A 16,694-nucleotide genomic window follows, 5' to 3' on the forward strand; every position below is an offset into this window, starting at 1 on the left:
AAACTCTACTGATATTATGACTTTGATATGTGTTGCTATCCAATATGCACAGTTATTGCAGATCTTCACAGATTTCAAAAAGGTGGGGAATTGGTCAGCTGTGGGGGGGGAAATAATAGGAGTTATATAAAATTCTTCCTAAAGGATGTGCTTTGCAAACAGGATAAGTTAAGATAACATAATTATTTTGTGCCACTTAGTAAAGTGTATTTAGAACTTGCATAATATTATATGTTATATAATCAAACGTGGAGCTGTGAATGAGGACAAGGTGAGCCAAAGGACACTGTACTTAAACAGTGATTTGAAAAGGTCTCAGCAACAGGTAAAAGCAGGATCAAGGCTCCCTGCCTTTGTCTGATGAGGAGTGAATGTAATCCTGATGATCACTCTAAATTGCCCATCCATTTCCCTGTCCAGAGTGTTCTGTTCATCCTCCTGGGAAATTTCTGAAACCCTCCTTTTTACTTTGCCCTAATGTAGCTCTCCTGGAGACCTTCTTTCATAGCCATAATCACTGTGGAAGGCATGGGAATATCTAGCAATTCTTTGTGTACAATATGAGGACATTATCTCCTGTCTCTTCAGGAGCTGAGCAAATTGCTTTGCTCAGCACTCCCATCCTTCTCAGTCCTCTTTGCAGCAAAACAGGTACATTAATGTTTGGTTACTGGAGAGAATCATGTCCCAAGGCAAGAAATGAATGTAGTTTTAAGGCAAACATCGGGTCAAACAGCATGTCCTGCTAACTGTAACAGTGCCAGGGTGCGCTTTTCCAGTGATACTACACATTAGTGTGTCATACACCAGCTGCAGAGAAGCTCTTGGAAACTGAGTTCAAAGAAGTGGCATGGAAAAGACCCATTGCCGTCAGCAGTCACATGCAATCAGGTTAGTGGTAAACTTGTCAATTAATTTGTCTGCAGTCAAGCCTGAACCTCCTTTGAACCTGCATCTAGAAATGACAGAGGAAGGTCAAATGAAGATCTGCTGGTCCGACCCTTTGTTGATGCCATACCCACTTCAGTATGAAGTGAAGATCTCTGCAAACTCAGGTCAAAACAGCTGGCAGGTGAGTCAGCTCTGCTCCTGTATTTTACAGTGCAGGTTGGTGGGTTTCTGTGGAGCCCAGGATTTCTTAGCACGTTCCTTGTCCTTGGGCAGTGGATCCGGTGGGTTGAGAACTCTCCTTAGGCAGTGGTGGGTCTGGTGGAGCTGGGCAGGGCACACTGAGCTGGTGTGTCCAGCAGACCCTGGTAAACATCAGCAGTGTGCTGGTGAGCTGGACTTGACATCTGTTACACCAGCAGAGACACTACACTGATACAAAACCCGTCTCCTTTTGGGTCTTACACACAAGCTCCCATCTTTCTTTTTGGATGAAATACTAGACTCTGTGAAGTCTAAAGGCAAAGGTCTCTCTTTTCAGCAGCCCCCAAATTCCATAATATGTTTAATATTTATAGCTTTTATTAGTGAATTGCTTTTTCCTGTTGCTACCACACAACTGTCTCTGCAATAAAAAGGAGCTGTTATTTAGGACTTCATAATGAAATAACACGTTTTCCACAGAGTCATGCAATCTCTACCATATTTGGATTTACATAGATTTAAAGAAGGAACCTTTTTTTACTGAACTTGACACCTAAAACCTACTCTCTAGACTCTTTGTTTTGGTTCTCTCTGTCTTTCTTCATCCTGTTTCATTATACAACCATAATGGCTTCTGATAATCCCACAGATGGTTCAAGTTGCTCTGGAAACCTCACTAGCCATAGACAATACACTGCTTGGGTCTTCATACTTAGTTCAAGTGCGGTGCAGGAATCATCATGGTCCAGGGTTCTGGAGTGACTGGAGCACACCATACAACCTCAGCTTAGGAGGTAGGCCTCATGTGGTCACTTATGTGCAGTGTTTTGGAACAGAATACGCCTCCCAGTTTGGTTTGGTTTGTGGAATGAGTATTTGAGAGCATGTGTTATACCAGGAAGGTACAGCAGGCATGAACTGAGCTGAAAAATCCCATGGAAGTTCTTCCCTTTCTGCTTCTGTCTCCCCACGGGCAGGGACACCTTCCCCTAGAGCAGCTTGCTCCAAGCCCCTGTGTCCAGCCTGGCCTTGAACACTGCCAGGGATGGGGCAGCCACAGCTTCTCTGGGCACCCTGTGCCAGCACCTCAGCACCCTCCCAGGGAAGAGCTTCTGCCTCAGAGCTCATCTCAGTCTCCCCTCTGGCAGGTTAAAGCCATTCCCCTTGGCCTGTCCCTACAGACCCTTATCCAAAGCCCCAGGTTTCTTGTAGCCCCTTTTAACACTGGGAGCTGCTCTTAGGTCTCTCCAAACCTTCTGCAAGCTGCACAAGCCCATGCTTCAGCTTCAGTTAATGCTTCAGCTAACATGATTTCAACACCCTGCAGGGTTCAAAGAGTCAGATGATTATTCCCCACCCCTCCAAACCCAAACATTGCTCTTCTCTTATTTGGATCCTCTCTCAATTTTACGATTTTATGTGTTGTATGTCTTTTTGAGATGAGTTACAGAAGCAGACCCTTTCTAGCTTGCAAGTACTACTTGCAGCATTTAAATAAGATGACCTGGTGCCTTAGGTTGGCTGAGTGGAAAGCAGCAGTGTTAGTCTGGTTTCCTGAGATTTAATTTACAGCAGCCCCTGTGATTCCCTGTTTCCCTTGTGCTGCTGTGTATTGCTTCCACTGGAGCCTCCAGTGATTTCTGCTCATTTAATTCAGGTTTGCCTGGGGATATTAAAGATATTTAGCAGAATTTACCAATATCAGTTATGGAGTGAGACAGTCAAAGGCTCATTCCTGCCCCTGTCCTAGTAATTAAGAAGTAGGAAAGGTAGAAATACACCTGGATAATGTTAATATTTTTGTATTGTGTTTTCCTTTATGGATATTTTTGCACGGATTCTAATCTCAATTGATATTTTTTCCCCTTTTTTCCCCTTCTGTGTAGCTCAAGTCCTGTACTTCCCTCCTAAGCTACTGACCGGTGTTGGTTCTAATGTTTCCTTTCATTGCATCTACAAAAATACAACCAAGCTTGTAGCATCCAAGAAGATTGTCTGGTGGCTGAACTTAGTACAAGAAATCCCACAAAGTCAGTATACGCTTGTGAATGACCGTGTAAGCAAAGTTACTCTTTTCAACTTGAAAGCAACAAAACCTAGAGGAAGTTTCTTCTATAACGCATTGTACTGTTGTCATCAAAATAGGGAATGTCATCATAGATACGCTGAATTATATGTAGTAGGTAAGATTCCAGACGATTTTAAATTATCATTTCACTGCCTTTGAATCATAAGATCAAAATACCTCCATTGTAAGCTCCAGTTAGATTTTATTGAGCAGTTGCAATAAATGTTTTTATACAAACACTTATATCTTCATTAATCTGAACTTTCCATGTGTTTTAATTAGATATGAATATTAATATCACCTGTGAAACGGATGGGTACTTAACTAAAATGACTTGCAGATGGTCTGCAAACCCAAACACTGTGCTCCTGGGGAGTTCCTTGCAGTTAAGATACCACAGGTGTGTATATAGCTGTTAATGCACTCGTTATGTTTGGGAAGTGTTGCTCTGGGAATAACTATCACAGCAAAGAATTCTGAATAGTTGTAATTATAAAACATCCTTAATTCCTGTAAGTTGGAATTTTTCCCTCCTGGAACTCCACAGGTATTAACTATTTGTATTGCCAACCATATGCTGGGCTGCACCCCCAGAGTGTGAGCAACAGGTCACTGAGGGGATCCTGCCCCTCTGCTGGGGAGACACCCCCCCCCGCAGCCCTGATCCAGCTCTGGGGCAGCAGCACAAGAGGGACGTGGAGCTGTTGGAGCGAGGCCAGAGGAGGCCATGGAGATGCTGCGAGGGCTGGAGCAGCTCTGCTCTGGAGCCAGGCTGAGAGAGCTGGGCTGGGGCAGCCTGGAGAAGAGAAGGCTCCTGAAGGGGAGACCTGAGAGCAGCTCCAGTGCCTGAAGGGGCTGCAGGAAAGCTGGAGAGGGGCTTGGGACAAGGGCCTGTAGGGACAGGCCAAGGGGAATGGCTTTAACCTGCCAGAGGGGAGACTGAGATGAGCTCTTGGGCAGAAGCTCTTCCCTGTGAGGGTGCTGAGGCGCTGGCACAGGGTGCCCAGAGAAGCTGTGGCTGCCCCATCCCTGGCAGTGCTCAAGGCCAGGTTGGACAGAGGGGCTTGGAGCAAGCTGCTCTAGTGGAAGGTGTCCCTGCCCATGGCAGGGGTTGGGACTGAAAGAGCTTTTCATTCCCTTCCAACCCAAACTATTATAGGATTCTATGATACGTGTTTAGAAGAGGGACCATAGATACCTGAGTGTGTAACATGCATTCTGTGAAAAGGCTTCTTCCATTCAGAATGGAAAAAGTCTTACTTATATAGAGAGAATCAAATCTTAGTTCATAAAGGGAATACTGCTTTATGAAGGTGGGTAGTATTTTTGGTGGCCAGAGCAATTCTTAGTTTTCATGTGTTTTTTCAGGTGTTTTCAGGTGTTTTTTTCAGGTATTTTCATGTAGGTGGTTTAATTTTGTCTGGGGAAGAGTATGAGAACTGGGATGTGGAACAAACATTCCTGCTTGCAAAATACAAACCTGATTATTAAACCAGTGCTGTGATCATCCTTATCTTCATTCATGTGCACAAATACTGCCTCTGATAGTGTTGTTTTACCATGAAACTAAAAAATCCCTCTGATACACTAATACATTGGACTAATCCGTTGGAGTTTTCTAGAACTGTGTTAGTCTTTATAGAAACAAGACAGACATCCCTTCCTGAGAAAATGTCTTTAGTTTTACTGTTCTGCTAGACCTGATATGCAAAGTTTTGGCACACGAGCTTAAAGCAGCCCTGAGGGTCCAATCCTTTGGGAAGCTGAACTGTCTTCTCTGTTGGACGCATACTATTGTAGTACCAAGGTGAATATTTCTCAGCATTTTCTGGATGAAAGTAAGAACTGGGATGCCTGAGATTGCATGTCGAGGTTTTTAGGGCAGGATTAGTGACTAACTGGCTGCTAAGGTAGGTTTTGTTTAAAGTGTCTTCAAAAATATGAATGTAATGAGTATGCAGCTGGGCAGGGAGCTTGAAATAAAGCCTGTGCTGCTCTTGCCAAGGTTTTTATTCCCACTTTTTACTTGTTCAGGTTTATTTAAAGATGTTCTTTTCTAGTAGGAGGTGATACCTCGTGCATTTGTTACAGTTTGGTAGATCAAACAGTGAACATTAATACAGAGTGAAAATGCTGCCCAGAAGCTGGTATTTGTTGTGATCTTTCTTTGGGCTTTTGTTTGTTTGTTAATGGTAGGATCTGACAGAGGAAAAATAAAAACAAATAAATAATGGGGGACCCCATTCATGTAGTGATTTCCATACAGTTGAACTATAAGACGTTTGAAAATGTACACTTATGAGAATACCAGTATCATAGAATTGTGGAATGATTTTGGCTGCAAGGGATCTTAAAGCTCATCCAGTTCCAACCCCTGCCACGGGCAGGGACACCTTCCACTAGAGCAGCTTGCTCCAAGCCCCTGTGTCCAACCTGGCCTTGAACACTGCCAGGGATGGGGCAGCCACAGCTTCTCTGGGCACCCTGTGCCAGCGCCTCAGCACCCTCACAGGGAAGAGCTTCTGCCTAAGAGCTCATCTCAGTCTCCCGTGTTCTGGCAGGTTAAAGCCATTCCCCTTGGCCTGTCCCTACATCCCTTGTCCCAAGCCCCTCTCCAGCTTTCCTGCAGCCCCTTCAGGCACTGGAGCTGCTCTCAGGTCTCCCCTTCAGGAGCCTTCTCTTCTCCAGGCTGCCCCAGCCCAGCTCTCTCAGCCTGGCTCCAGAGCAGAGCTGCTCCAGCCCTCGCAGCATCTCCATGGCCTCCTCTGGCCTTGCTCCAACAGCTCCACGTCCCTCTTGTGCTGTTGCCCCAGAGCTGGATCAGGGCTGCAGGGGGAGGTCTCCCCAGAGCACAACAGAGGGGCAGAATCACCACTGTTATTTGTATAATATTCTGTTACATATTGGGAGCAAAAATACAGAAAAAGAATATGAATTTTGAAACCAAATGAAATAGGGGTTTTAATTACCTAACTTATTTGTAAGAGACACCACAAATATGCAGGAATTGCTGGTGTTTGCTTAGACGTAGCAAGTCCTCATGGTAGAAGTTGAAAGTCAGATGTGTCACATCAGCATCAGGCACATCTGGTTTTCCAGGAGCCCACAGCTATTCTTCTTACTGACTGATGCAATTATGTCCTGCAGACGAAAGCCAATGTTCTGCAGTACATTGGTGTGATAGCTTTGCTCTTGGTGTCTTGTTTTGGTTGGGTTGTAACTACATCTTCCTCTACAGCCAATGCTGCCAACAGAAACAGTGCAGAGATGATCATCCTGTAAATCCAGGGAATGCTGAGCTGAATCTTCAAAGCACAAGGCACCAGTTTAATCACTGTTAGCTATGTGGACAGGAAGAGATTCAGCTCAGTGTAACTTCTGTGGTTCAGTTGGAGAACTAATCCTTATCTGGCCACTCACCACAAGTCTAAGCTGGCCATGAAGCTTAGGAAAAATTAGGAGGAATTGGAACACTTTCCATCACTGATAAGGTGTCCGGTGCTATTTTACTCAGAGTCCAGCTCTCCTCTCTTCTGTTGCCAGATGAGATACTGTCTGCATGTGGGATTTCAATAGCACCCTCCAGAACTGATATTTTTTTATGGGGTTTCCATCTCCTGGAGACTTCACTGCCTGACTGATCCATGTGGCAGCTTTCCCCTGGATGCCCTTTGGTGTTTTGAAAGCCATATTCTCAGCTGGAGCAAATTCTTGGCTGGACATCTGCCGTGCTATGTGTATTGCTAATAAACACCATTCAAGGAACGTAATTTAGATTGAGGGGAGGTTGAGGCGGGCTCTTAGGCAGAAGCTCTTCCCTGTGAGGGTGCTGAGGCGGTGCTGAGGCGCTGGCACAGGGTGCCCAGAGAAGCTGTGGCTGCCCCATCCCTGGCAGTGTTCAAGGCCAGGTTGGACACAGGGGCTTGGAGCAAGCTGCTCTAGTGGAAGGGGTCCCTGCCCGTGGCAGGGGTTGGAGCTGGAGGAGCTTTAAGGTCCCTTCCAACACAAACCAGGCTGGGATTCTATAATTTATGAGTATTTGCAGGTGCCTGCTCTTCTTGTACCTCTTTCTCCCTGTAGTTAGTTTCTTATCAGAGATTTCCACAGGGAGAGCCTTCATGTTTTGCTTTATTCCAGCTAAGAGCCAAAGCTTTGAGGAGTAACACTGCAATGTTGTTTATCCATTTTGTGCAGATTTCAAGCTCAAGATCTTTCCAAATAATCATCAGAAAATCCCAGAAGGTTCCAGTGACACCATTTATTTTAATTGCCTTCAGAGTTCTATTTTACTGATGCCACGGGCAGCTTATAGTTGCAGTGTGTTGACTGAATGTGGTTTTTCTCTCTTTTAAGGAGCAGAATTTATTGTTCCGACTTTCCAAGTACATCTCCAAAATCAGAGGTGAAAGAATGTCATTTGCGGAAGAACCATTCTTACGAGTGCACATTTCAGCCTATTTTTCTTTTATCTGGATATACCATGTGGATAGAATTTAAGCACTTACTAGGAACACTTGAATCCTCACCAACTTGTGTCATTCCAGCTGATGTGGGTAGGTCCAGATTTGTGCACGTCTTTCTTCACTTGTGACCTTGGATTTCATTCCCTATATGGTGTAGGTAAAGTACTTCTTCATAGCATTTTAACTCAATTAGATTGTGGAAAGAACATAAGAACATAAAAGCTTTGATAATGTCTTCTAAAAGACATTGGATTAAATGATATTTCCATACCTTTGCTTGGCACAGGAGCAGATTGTAGCTGCAGCTAATACCTATAACATGAAACATCCAGTTTTGTGGGTTTATCCTATAAAGAGTTTTGTAAAGAGATCTCTAGAAAATGCAAGAATTAGATTTAGGAACAAAGTCTCATTTTGAAGGTTCTTGGTTATGTTATGTTTCGGGAGTCTTTAAGTAGTTAAGTTTATACTTTGATGCAGCACTATATGTGTTACACAGTTACCTGTTCGCTTACAGTCATAGGGACTGCTCATGCTCTTGCATGTATTTGCAAAGCTTCTTTTGTGACACAGAGCACTTAAATTTGTGTAAAAGCAGGAGGCAGGGACAGTGTTTGAGTGTTTTGAAACACTGCAAAATGTGAAAACACTTATTATCTGCTCTGTGACTCAGAGCATTCATTGGACTCTATTTTTTGGACATAAAATTGGACAATATGTATAGAGAAAACATGGCAGCTGGAGCACAGAAGTGCTACATGAAATAAAGCAGAATAATAAACCACATCTATTATGTATGTGGAGAGCAGCTGTAGTATTAGTCTGGGGTGGGCAGGCTGTGCTCTCAGTTGCCTGTGCCCTTTTGGATGGAGGTGCTGGCTTTGGACAGCGCTGCACAGTGAGGAGTTGTAGCAGAACTCCAGGAGCCTGATTTATTCAAGTCATCACTCGAAAGCAATAGAATTGACCTACACTGGATGAAAGGTGCTCTATGTCATGGTAAACCAAACCAGATTCATTCTAGCACTACCCAGAATTGAAAGCTTATCTTACTTATTATTTTCTCCTCCCTCACCCTCTGATGAGCCAAAACAAGTTTTATATATATTTTTATATGTATAAAATCATTTGCTGTTTGTACCAGGGGAGGTACAAGGTGCTGGCATCAATATAAGCCATTGGGGTTTGGATTAAAATGAAATGTATTGAAACTTGCCCATGGATGATTATTTTGTTATTAAATGAAACGCTTATTCTGTCAGAAACTTTGATTTTGAGATTTCAACTTCACCTTTTCTTTGGTGATTTGACTTTGGGTCAAAATCAGAATGAATTTCCCATTAGACAGGCATTGTCTTTCTCAGTCAGCAATGCTCTGTCTGCAGAGAATGGCCCAGCCAGGCTGGGTTGGTGAATGCTTACATTTGCATTCTAGTCCAGCTTTACTTGGGATGGCAGAAGCCACAATGTGATACCTGCCAGCCTCAGGGCAGAAGAAAATAGCCCATGATGAGTGGATTTAATGAGGGATGTCCTTGCAGACCTCATAGCCTTTCTTTTTCTTTCCATTTTCTAGTGAAGCTGCTTCCTCCCTCCAGTGTTAAAGCAGAACTCACCAGGAATGTTGGGCTGCTGAATGTGAGCTGGACAAACCCTCTGTTTGCAAACAGTGATCTGAAATTTCAGATTCGGTATGCTGTGAACAGGGAGGAAATGATGTGGGAGGTACTGTCTCTTTTAATCTAGATCATGGGTTGATGCAGTGTTGTCACCGAGTGTGTTAACTGGGTTTAGGTGGAATTTGTGGCATGCAGTGAATCATGGTTATAATGGTTATGTTACAGATTAATTCACTTTCTCATTGGATTCATTTTCAGGAATTCTGACTCTGGCAGATGCTAAAACAGCCTTTTGTTCTTACTCAGCCTGTTTTGACTTCTGTTACAGCTTTATGAAGTTTCAAATGCACCCACAAGATCAGCTGTGATAGAAGTTCAAAACCTTTGTGTTGAGTATGTCGTTCAGGTCCGGTGCAGGGAGCTGGATGGATCAGGCTACTGGAGCAACTGGAGCAGATCAGCCTATACCCTTGTAAAAGATATCAAAGGTACTTGTGCTTTCAGAGTGCATTCTTTGGGGCTGTGCAGCTTCAGACTGAAGAGTGACACTGTTCTTTCAAAACTGCAGCTCCCTTACAGGGCCCTGAATTTTGGAGGATTATTACTGAAGATCCAGCAAGGAGGCAGAAGAATGTTACACTCCTATGGAAGGTGAGAACAATTCCCTTTTGGTCATTCACTTTGATCCAAAACCCATGGGTAGAATTGCCAGAAAGTTAGTATGATGAGCACGTTTCCCTGGGAGGCAAAGCTGGGCAGTCACTGCTTATGGGGTTTCACTTGGGATGTGACCTCTTTTGAGCTATTACCTCTTGCTTGGCTAATACTGGAGGCAAGTGGAGGTTGCTGGTGAATATTGACTGTAAGGCTGTGATACAGTGAGAGGCGGGTTTGTCTTCTTTGCTCAAGCAGCGTGTCTTGGACTTTACTCCCTTCTGGTTTTATTCTGTTTATTCTCCCCTGCCCCTTGCTGGCACATGTTGAGCTAATCTTGTACCCTAATCATTACCAAGTTCATAGTAATGCAGTAGGACAAGAACTTTCCTAGTGCTGTGTGGTTGGTTGTAAGTTGGATGAGACATACACTGGCTGCAGGCCTGTTCCACACTTGGGAAGCTCACAGGCCAGCCTCCTGAACTGATGTTTGTAGAGTGGACCCATCCGAGGTCCAGTTACCTGCACCACAGCCATGTTGAACTGCACGTGGGGGCTGCATCACAGCCATGGGGAGCATCCCGTTGTTTCTGTCTTACAGTCCTCACTACAGGAAAGCCCTCAGCTCTCCAGGCAAGCTACAGGTTTCCTTGCCTTTGTGTGGAGACCTGTACTTTCAGTGTTAGTTACACAAATGCTATGAAATGGAGACTTAAAATGCAATTGGCTCTTAACACTCAGAAGAAAGAGTAATGTGGAATCACAGACTGCAGTTTAGAATGAGGTGCAGTCTTTAGCTGCCAAGTTCTGCTGACTGAGATGCCTGAGCAGAATGTGCCACTGGCTCCTAGGAAGCTGCCTGTACAAACACCACTGCAACTACACATAAACTGGGCACAGTGAACAGGTTAACACAGGACAGAGAAAAAAGCATATCCGTGACTACTCACTCCTGTTTGCCCATGTGTCGTGTGCAAACAGTCATCTGTTCTGTTTTCTCAGTCCTGAAAAAGACAACATGAAACAGTGAGTTACTAGAGGAGCCTGAAAGTTTGTATTTCCTTGTGCCCTCTTTTTCCCCCTGGAACAGCAAGGAATTGTGTCAGCTCTTAGGGAGGGAGATAGAAGGAATTAAGTCTTTAGATAGACTACAGAGCCTTTGCTAAAAGGGCAGTAGACAGCCTATAGAATATCTTTACTGGATCATGTTTTCTTAACATTGGAATGGTGCCTTCTGCCCAAATAACATTTGCTTTTGAAATCAAAGGCTGGGAGATTAATTCATGCCAATATTTGCTGCAGCCACTGATGAAGAGTCACTCCTTGTGCAGTGTGAGCCGCTACGTTATACAGCATCAGACATCAGGAAACACCACATGGTCAGAGTATGTTGACAATGGCACTACCTGTTCATTTCCATGGACTGAGCACACGCACACCATTACTGTTCTGGCCATGAATTCAGTTGGAGTTTCTTCAGTTAATTTTAATTTAACTCTATCCCAGCAAATGAGCACAGGTAAGAAACACCTGTTAGTGACCATTTTGAGATGTGGAAAATGCTGGGAATTGTTGTGATGCTTTTGGACAAAGCTTTCTTTATAATCAAATTCCCTTTCTTAGGATAAAAAATGTTCTGTGATGGTACATTCAGCTGTATATGGGAAACAGCTTCTGCATCTCACCAACAGAGCTAGTTGAAAAATGAGATTTCCATTGCATGAAAACCTTAATGACCTTTGGGTTGGGAAAAGAGTTGTCTGTTACTTTCCACTAGCAGAATCTAAAGTAATTAATCAAAGAATAAGAAATTCTTACTGTAGAACTCATCTTTCATCTACTTTGTCTTAGGAACACCCAACATTCCTGCTAGGGAATGTTTGGTTGTTTCCAAAATGATATATGGTCTTGTTTCTCCGGCTGATCACCTGAGGGGCTGCCAGAGTACATTGTTTGAGAGGTTTGGCTTTCTCATTGATTCAGCTGCTTTATTGATTCACTCTGCTTTACTAATGAAATAAAGCCTGTTGCATTGAAATACTTCCATTGTGTAACATTCACGTGCAAATATATGCTGTGGGAAACATCACTGCAGCCTATTTGGAAAACTTTTCTGCTGTAATGCTATTTTAAAAGCATTATTGTGGATAAATTTCTGATATTGTGTGTAAATGTGCTCTGGAAACCCTGTGGCTGGTAGCAGATGTCATGGGAAGCCTTTGTCCAACTGGATTGTTACCTTGGTGTATTGCTTAGCCTCAGTAGGATTTACGTTACAGGGCTCCCAGTGTGTTCTTTACTGTTTAAATGTTGACAGTTCAGTACATGTTGATAGGTTTTTTTGTGAAGGACTTATAGTTACGGAAGTGCACGTGAGAATCAGGATGTTTGTTTGATGTCTGGTAAGAAACTTGATCTGTTTAATGTTCAGGACTAGTTGGTGTGAACCAAGCTGTGCTGGCTCAAAGAGAAATATGCTTGCTTATGTGAACTAGAGACCTGGCTTTATTTTATAGAAGACAATTAAGCAAGTAAATGATAAATGAACAGGGTGCCCAGAGAAGCTGTGGCTGCCCCATCCCTGGCAGTGTTCAAGGCCAGGTTGGACACAGGGGCTTGGAGCAAGCTGCTCTAGTGGAAGGTGTCCCTGCCCATGGCAGGGGGTTGGAGCTGGGTGAGCTCTAAGGTCTCTTCAGCCCAATCCAGTCTGGGATTCTATGATACTATGTTCATGTGCTCAAACCATAGCAGTCACCCATATGCATGTAGTTCGCAGTAAACACCTCTCCTGCTTAACCCATCGTCATCTCGCTTCTGCTCACATTACTCATGGCTGGTTTCTCTTTGCCCTGTCAGTGAGTGTTGTGCGGTCCCTCAGCGCTTACCCAGTGAACAGCACTTGTGTGATTCTGATCTGGACACTCTCCCCTCAAATATACGTGGTAACGTCTTTTATTATTGAGTGGAAGAACCTTAACAAAGAAGAGGAGATGAAATGGGTGCGAGTTCCTCCAAATATCAGTAAATATTACATTTATGGTGAGTGTGTGCTGGAAAGTAGAATATATTGTGTTAATATGGAGCAGCAAGATGGGACATTACTGAGCTCTGTGATTCCTTTTCCCCCTCTCTGTTCCTGATTTATGATAAGGACCAGTGGAGCGATTCCTAATCATCATTAGAGCACCGACTGTAAAGGATTGACTGCTGCATTTGTTATCAGATTAACAAAGACTGAAACTCAGGAGCATGCTCATTTTTTGGCAATACAAAAAAAGTCAGCTCTGGAATATTGAATACAGCAGCTAATATCTAAGTTAATGTGTTCATTCCATTTGCATTTTGGCTTTAATCTTAAAATTTATTACAATAGCTCCGTACAGGTGTTAATTCCATGACAGAATAATGCCAGATTGTCCTGTATAGATTAATGGGTTTAATCTTCTGATATTAAAATATGTATCTATAAAAGACAGCTTTCATTATTCCCCTCTCTGTGCTGATCTGAGCTCTGATATGTGACCAGAGCACCTGTGGAGGTGATTGTTTAAAAGTAGGATAATAGTTGTGATTCAGAAGGTTGATTTCCTCTTTCCAGACCACTTTATCCTGATCGAGAAGTACCAGTTCAGCCTGTATCCTGTGTTTGCTGGAGGAGTTGGCAAACCCAGAGCAACAGATCAGTTTACCAAAGGTGACTGACAGGATCTTTCTCCCTGTTGTTTATGAAATAGGAGCTTGTAAAAGTAACATTTAAATGCAGGAGAAGTCTGTATCTTACCAGAAAAACATGTCAGATTTATTTATATTTGTATATATATATATAGTCAGTTTAATTATATTTGTAATTATAATTGTAATATAGCTGTGTGTAATTATAATTGTAATGTAACTATGGACAGTGATTTAGATGCAAACTACTTGTACACAAACTATTTGACTGCATTATTAACTAAATCCCTTTAATTTCCAGCTGGATATGAAAATGAGAACAATGCCAACCTCTATGTGGTTCTGCCAATAGTCATTTCAACCTCAGGTTTGTTGCTTGGAGCACTGCTGGTTTCACACCAAAGGTGGGTTGTTCATTGTCATCTCAGAAGAAGGTGATGCAGCTTAGGGGATGCCTCAGTGCTGAACTGGTGGGCAGGATATTTCTGGGGAAAGCCAGGGATTATTTATGCATATTTTTGATGTACTGTACCGAAAGGCAGGGGACTGTGGAATACAGCACCCAGAATTGAGTGCGGTCCTGTTACCTTGTGAAAATGTCATTGCCACAGTGCTCTGGATAAATAAAACTGCATGGATTCCTTTTCTGACACAGCAGAGGGGAATGAGAGCAGTACAGAGAGTATGAGACCAGTACCAACTCCAGGATTTACCTCATGTTTCAGAATGAAGAAGCTGTTTTGGGAAGATGTTCCAAACCCCAAGAACTGCTCCTGGGCACAAGGAGTTAATTTTCAGAAGGTGTGTATTCCCTTAGTGATGTCTCTTCCCCCACCCCACTGCTCTGACAGCTCTTGGGTAGACCAGACCCTGCCTGAGCTACTGAATGAAGCCACTTGAGCCTCTGAAGTTACCAGTGCAGCACTTCTCTTGGTGTAGAGAGCTGACATGTAGGACCAGGCCAGGACCAAAGACTGACATCTCTTCTGAGTGTAGCTGGTGTTTAAATTTCAGGGCAATCAGTAAATCAGTTGCAGAATCCCATGGATGTAGTGCTTGTGCACCTTAGCAAGTGCCGCAAGTGTATCAAAGGCCAGACTCTTTGCTGGGATAAACAGCCTGTGATTTGGGTGCTGTGGTGGGTTGTAGAGTCTTCATGTAGGCTTAGCAGTAGACTAAGCTTCTCATGGACCCAGCATCCAACATTGGGCAATCACTGAGATAATAATCCAAATTCAGACCTGTTATTTCTAAAAGAGCATCTAATGGCAGAAGATTTTTCAGGTATTTAATTTGCATTCCCCAATGAAGGTTTCTTTTTCTCATCTTTTATTTCATAGCACGATTTGGGTTGGAAGGGACTTTAAAGCTCACCCAGCTCCAACCCCTGCCACGGGCAGGGACCCCTTCCACTAGAGCAGCTTGCTCCAAGCCCCTGTGTCCAACCTGGCCTTGAACACTGCCAGGGATGGGGCAGCCACAGCTTCTCTGGGCACCCTGTGCCAGCGCCTCAGCACCCTCACAGGGAAGAGCTTCTGCCTAAGGGCTCATCTCAGTCTCCTCAACCTCTGGCAGCTTAAAGCCATTCCCCTTGGCCTGTCCCTACAGGCCCTTGTCCCAAGCCCCTCTCCAGGTTTCCTGCAGCCCCTTTAAGCCCTGGAGCTGCTTGAAGGTCTCCCCTTCAGGAGCCTTCCCTTCTCCAGGCTGACCCAGCCCAGCTCTCTCAGCCTTTCATTTCACTTAAACAGAGAATGGGCATTCTTTAAGTCTGATCATGATCAGTGCCTGCTGAACCACTGGGCCAGCTTCCAGGCTTTCTATACAAAACTGTTAGAAGACTGTTATATTTCTGTTCAGCAGACAGGAAGCACAGATGCAACACTGAGTTGTTTAAATACAATGAGTCCTGGAAGTAACTTGGTCAAAAATCTAAAATGCCCTTGAAATAATCAGGAGCAAAACCAAGCCCCAGTTTGTCACTTGCACAGGCAGGAGCACTGACTTTGGATTTGGTGGTTTTAACTTTTCTTTGCTGCTCTGCAGACTGGCAAAGGGCTGAATCCTCTCAAGCCCTGGTTCTCAGAAGGAGTTGGGAGAGCCCAGCCCTTCCTAGGATGCAGCCCAGGAAGCAGAGACATCAGATTGGTTTGGAATTCATCCAGCTTGAGTGCAAGATCTGCCCAGTTACAGCTCCCAACTCCACTCAAAAGTAGTTTCTTGTTCTAATTGAGTGTTTGTTCTAATCGAGAGCCAGCTTGGGAGTTTCCACTGACTCCAGGCACATCAAAGTGATCAAATCTCTATTCACACAAGTACTTCATTGTCCCATTATGGTCTTTTGAGCTTTTTGTATGCATTTGGGTGCAGCAGCAACTCAGAGAATGCGGAAACTGGGTGTGTTTTGTGCCTTACTGAGCTTTTTATTTGCTTGCATTTTCCTGGAAATACCAATGTGCATGTTATTTATACAGCTTGTTCATTTGCTGTCATTTAAACATGAAGCCACCCCAGTGCAGGTGCATGAGTAATCTCTAACATTCTGTCTGTACTTGGAAAAGAGGTCAGAAATCCTCAAGGAAGATGTGATTTTGGTGGAGGTGGAAGGGGTCTATGAATAGATCTTAATTGCAGAGGTATGAGTAGCACCAGCACAACTGTATTTGTCTGATCTTCATCTATAGCAAAAGGAGTTCATGACGATCCTCATTGTCCCCACCTGCAGAGGGGCATGAAGTTTGCATGTTGGATTTAGCACCTTGGAAATGATTCTCCTCACTGACTGGTTGAGCTGAAGTAAGGGTATTAAAGTTGATGACGTTCTAACTGGAAAGGGAGGGTGAAGCTGACACCCTGGGGATCCCGCTCTGTATCCATATGCCTGGCCCCATAATTAATGGGGAAAAAATGATGGAAGATGAAAGGTAGTGAAGGTTGACATGCTTTTAAACAGCTTGTGCAGTAGGATGCATGCCTCTTCCATGCCTTGTACTAACTCCACTGGGAAATGTTAACTGCACTCAAAGCACAGGGCCTGTCCTCAGGTTGGCATCTCCAAGGCTGGCACATGTTCTTTGAAACCATGTTTTTGGAGCCAAATCCTGCCTTTTTGTATGTGTGGATGGAATT

At 43.8% G+C, this 16,694-nt stretch overlaps 1 protein-coding gene across 3 annotated transcripts in view; it reads left to right on the forward strand.

The window, feature by feature from the left end:
* LEPR (leptin receptor) overlaps positions 1-16,694 on the forward strand; it is a 63,484-nt gene that overhangs the window by 41,329 nt on the left and 5,461 nt on the right. For 2 of the 3 annotated variants that reach the window (XM_062624424.1, XM_062624423.1), the window contains exons 6-18: positions 927-1,072; positions 1,742-1,886; positions 2,979-3,275; positions 3,443-3,560; positions 7,514-7,713; positions 9,200-9,348; positions 9,571-9,730; positions 9,811-9,893; positions 11,199-11,415; positions 12,753-12,935; positions 13,495-13,590; positions 13,870-13,972; positions 14,294-14,369. In XM_062624424.1, coding sequence (XP_062480408.1) covers positions 927-1,072; positions 1,742-1,886; positions 2,979-3,275; positions 3,443-3,560; positions 7,514-7,713; positions 9,200-9,348; positions 9,571-9,730; positions 9,811-9,893; positions 11,199-11,415; positions 12,753-12,935; positions 13,495-13,590; positions 13,870-13,972; positions 14,294-14,369 — 1,973 coding nt within the window. The remainder of the gene's footprint in view (positions 1-926; positions 1,073-1,741; positions 1,887-2,978; positions 3,276-3,442; positions 3,561-7,513; positions 7,714-9,199; positions 9,349-9,570; positions 9,731-9,810; positions 9,894-11,198; positions 11,416-12,752; positions 12,936-13,494; positions 13,591-13,869; positions 13,973-14,293; positions 14,370-16,694) is intronic. The other variant, XM_062624425.1, reaches the window with a different exon arrangement.

The sequence above is a fragment of the Pezoporus occidentalis genome, unplaced genomic scaffold (assembly GCF_034315485.1).
Source record: "Pezoporus occidentalis ecotype Australia unplaced genomic scaffold, CSIRO_AGI_Poc_V1 ctg267, whole genome shotgun sequence".
Classification (NCBI taxonomy): domain Eukaryota; kingdom Metazoa; phylum Chordata; class Aves; order Psittaciformes; family Psittacidae; genus Pezoporus; species Pezoporus occidentalis.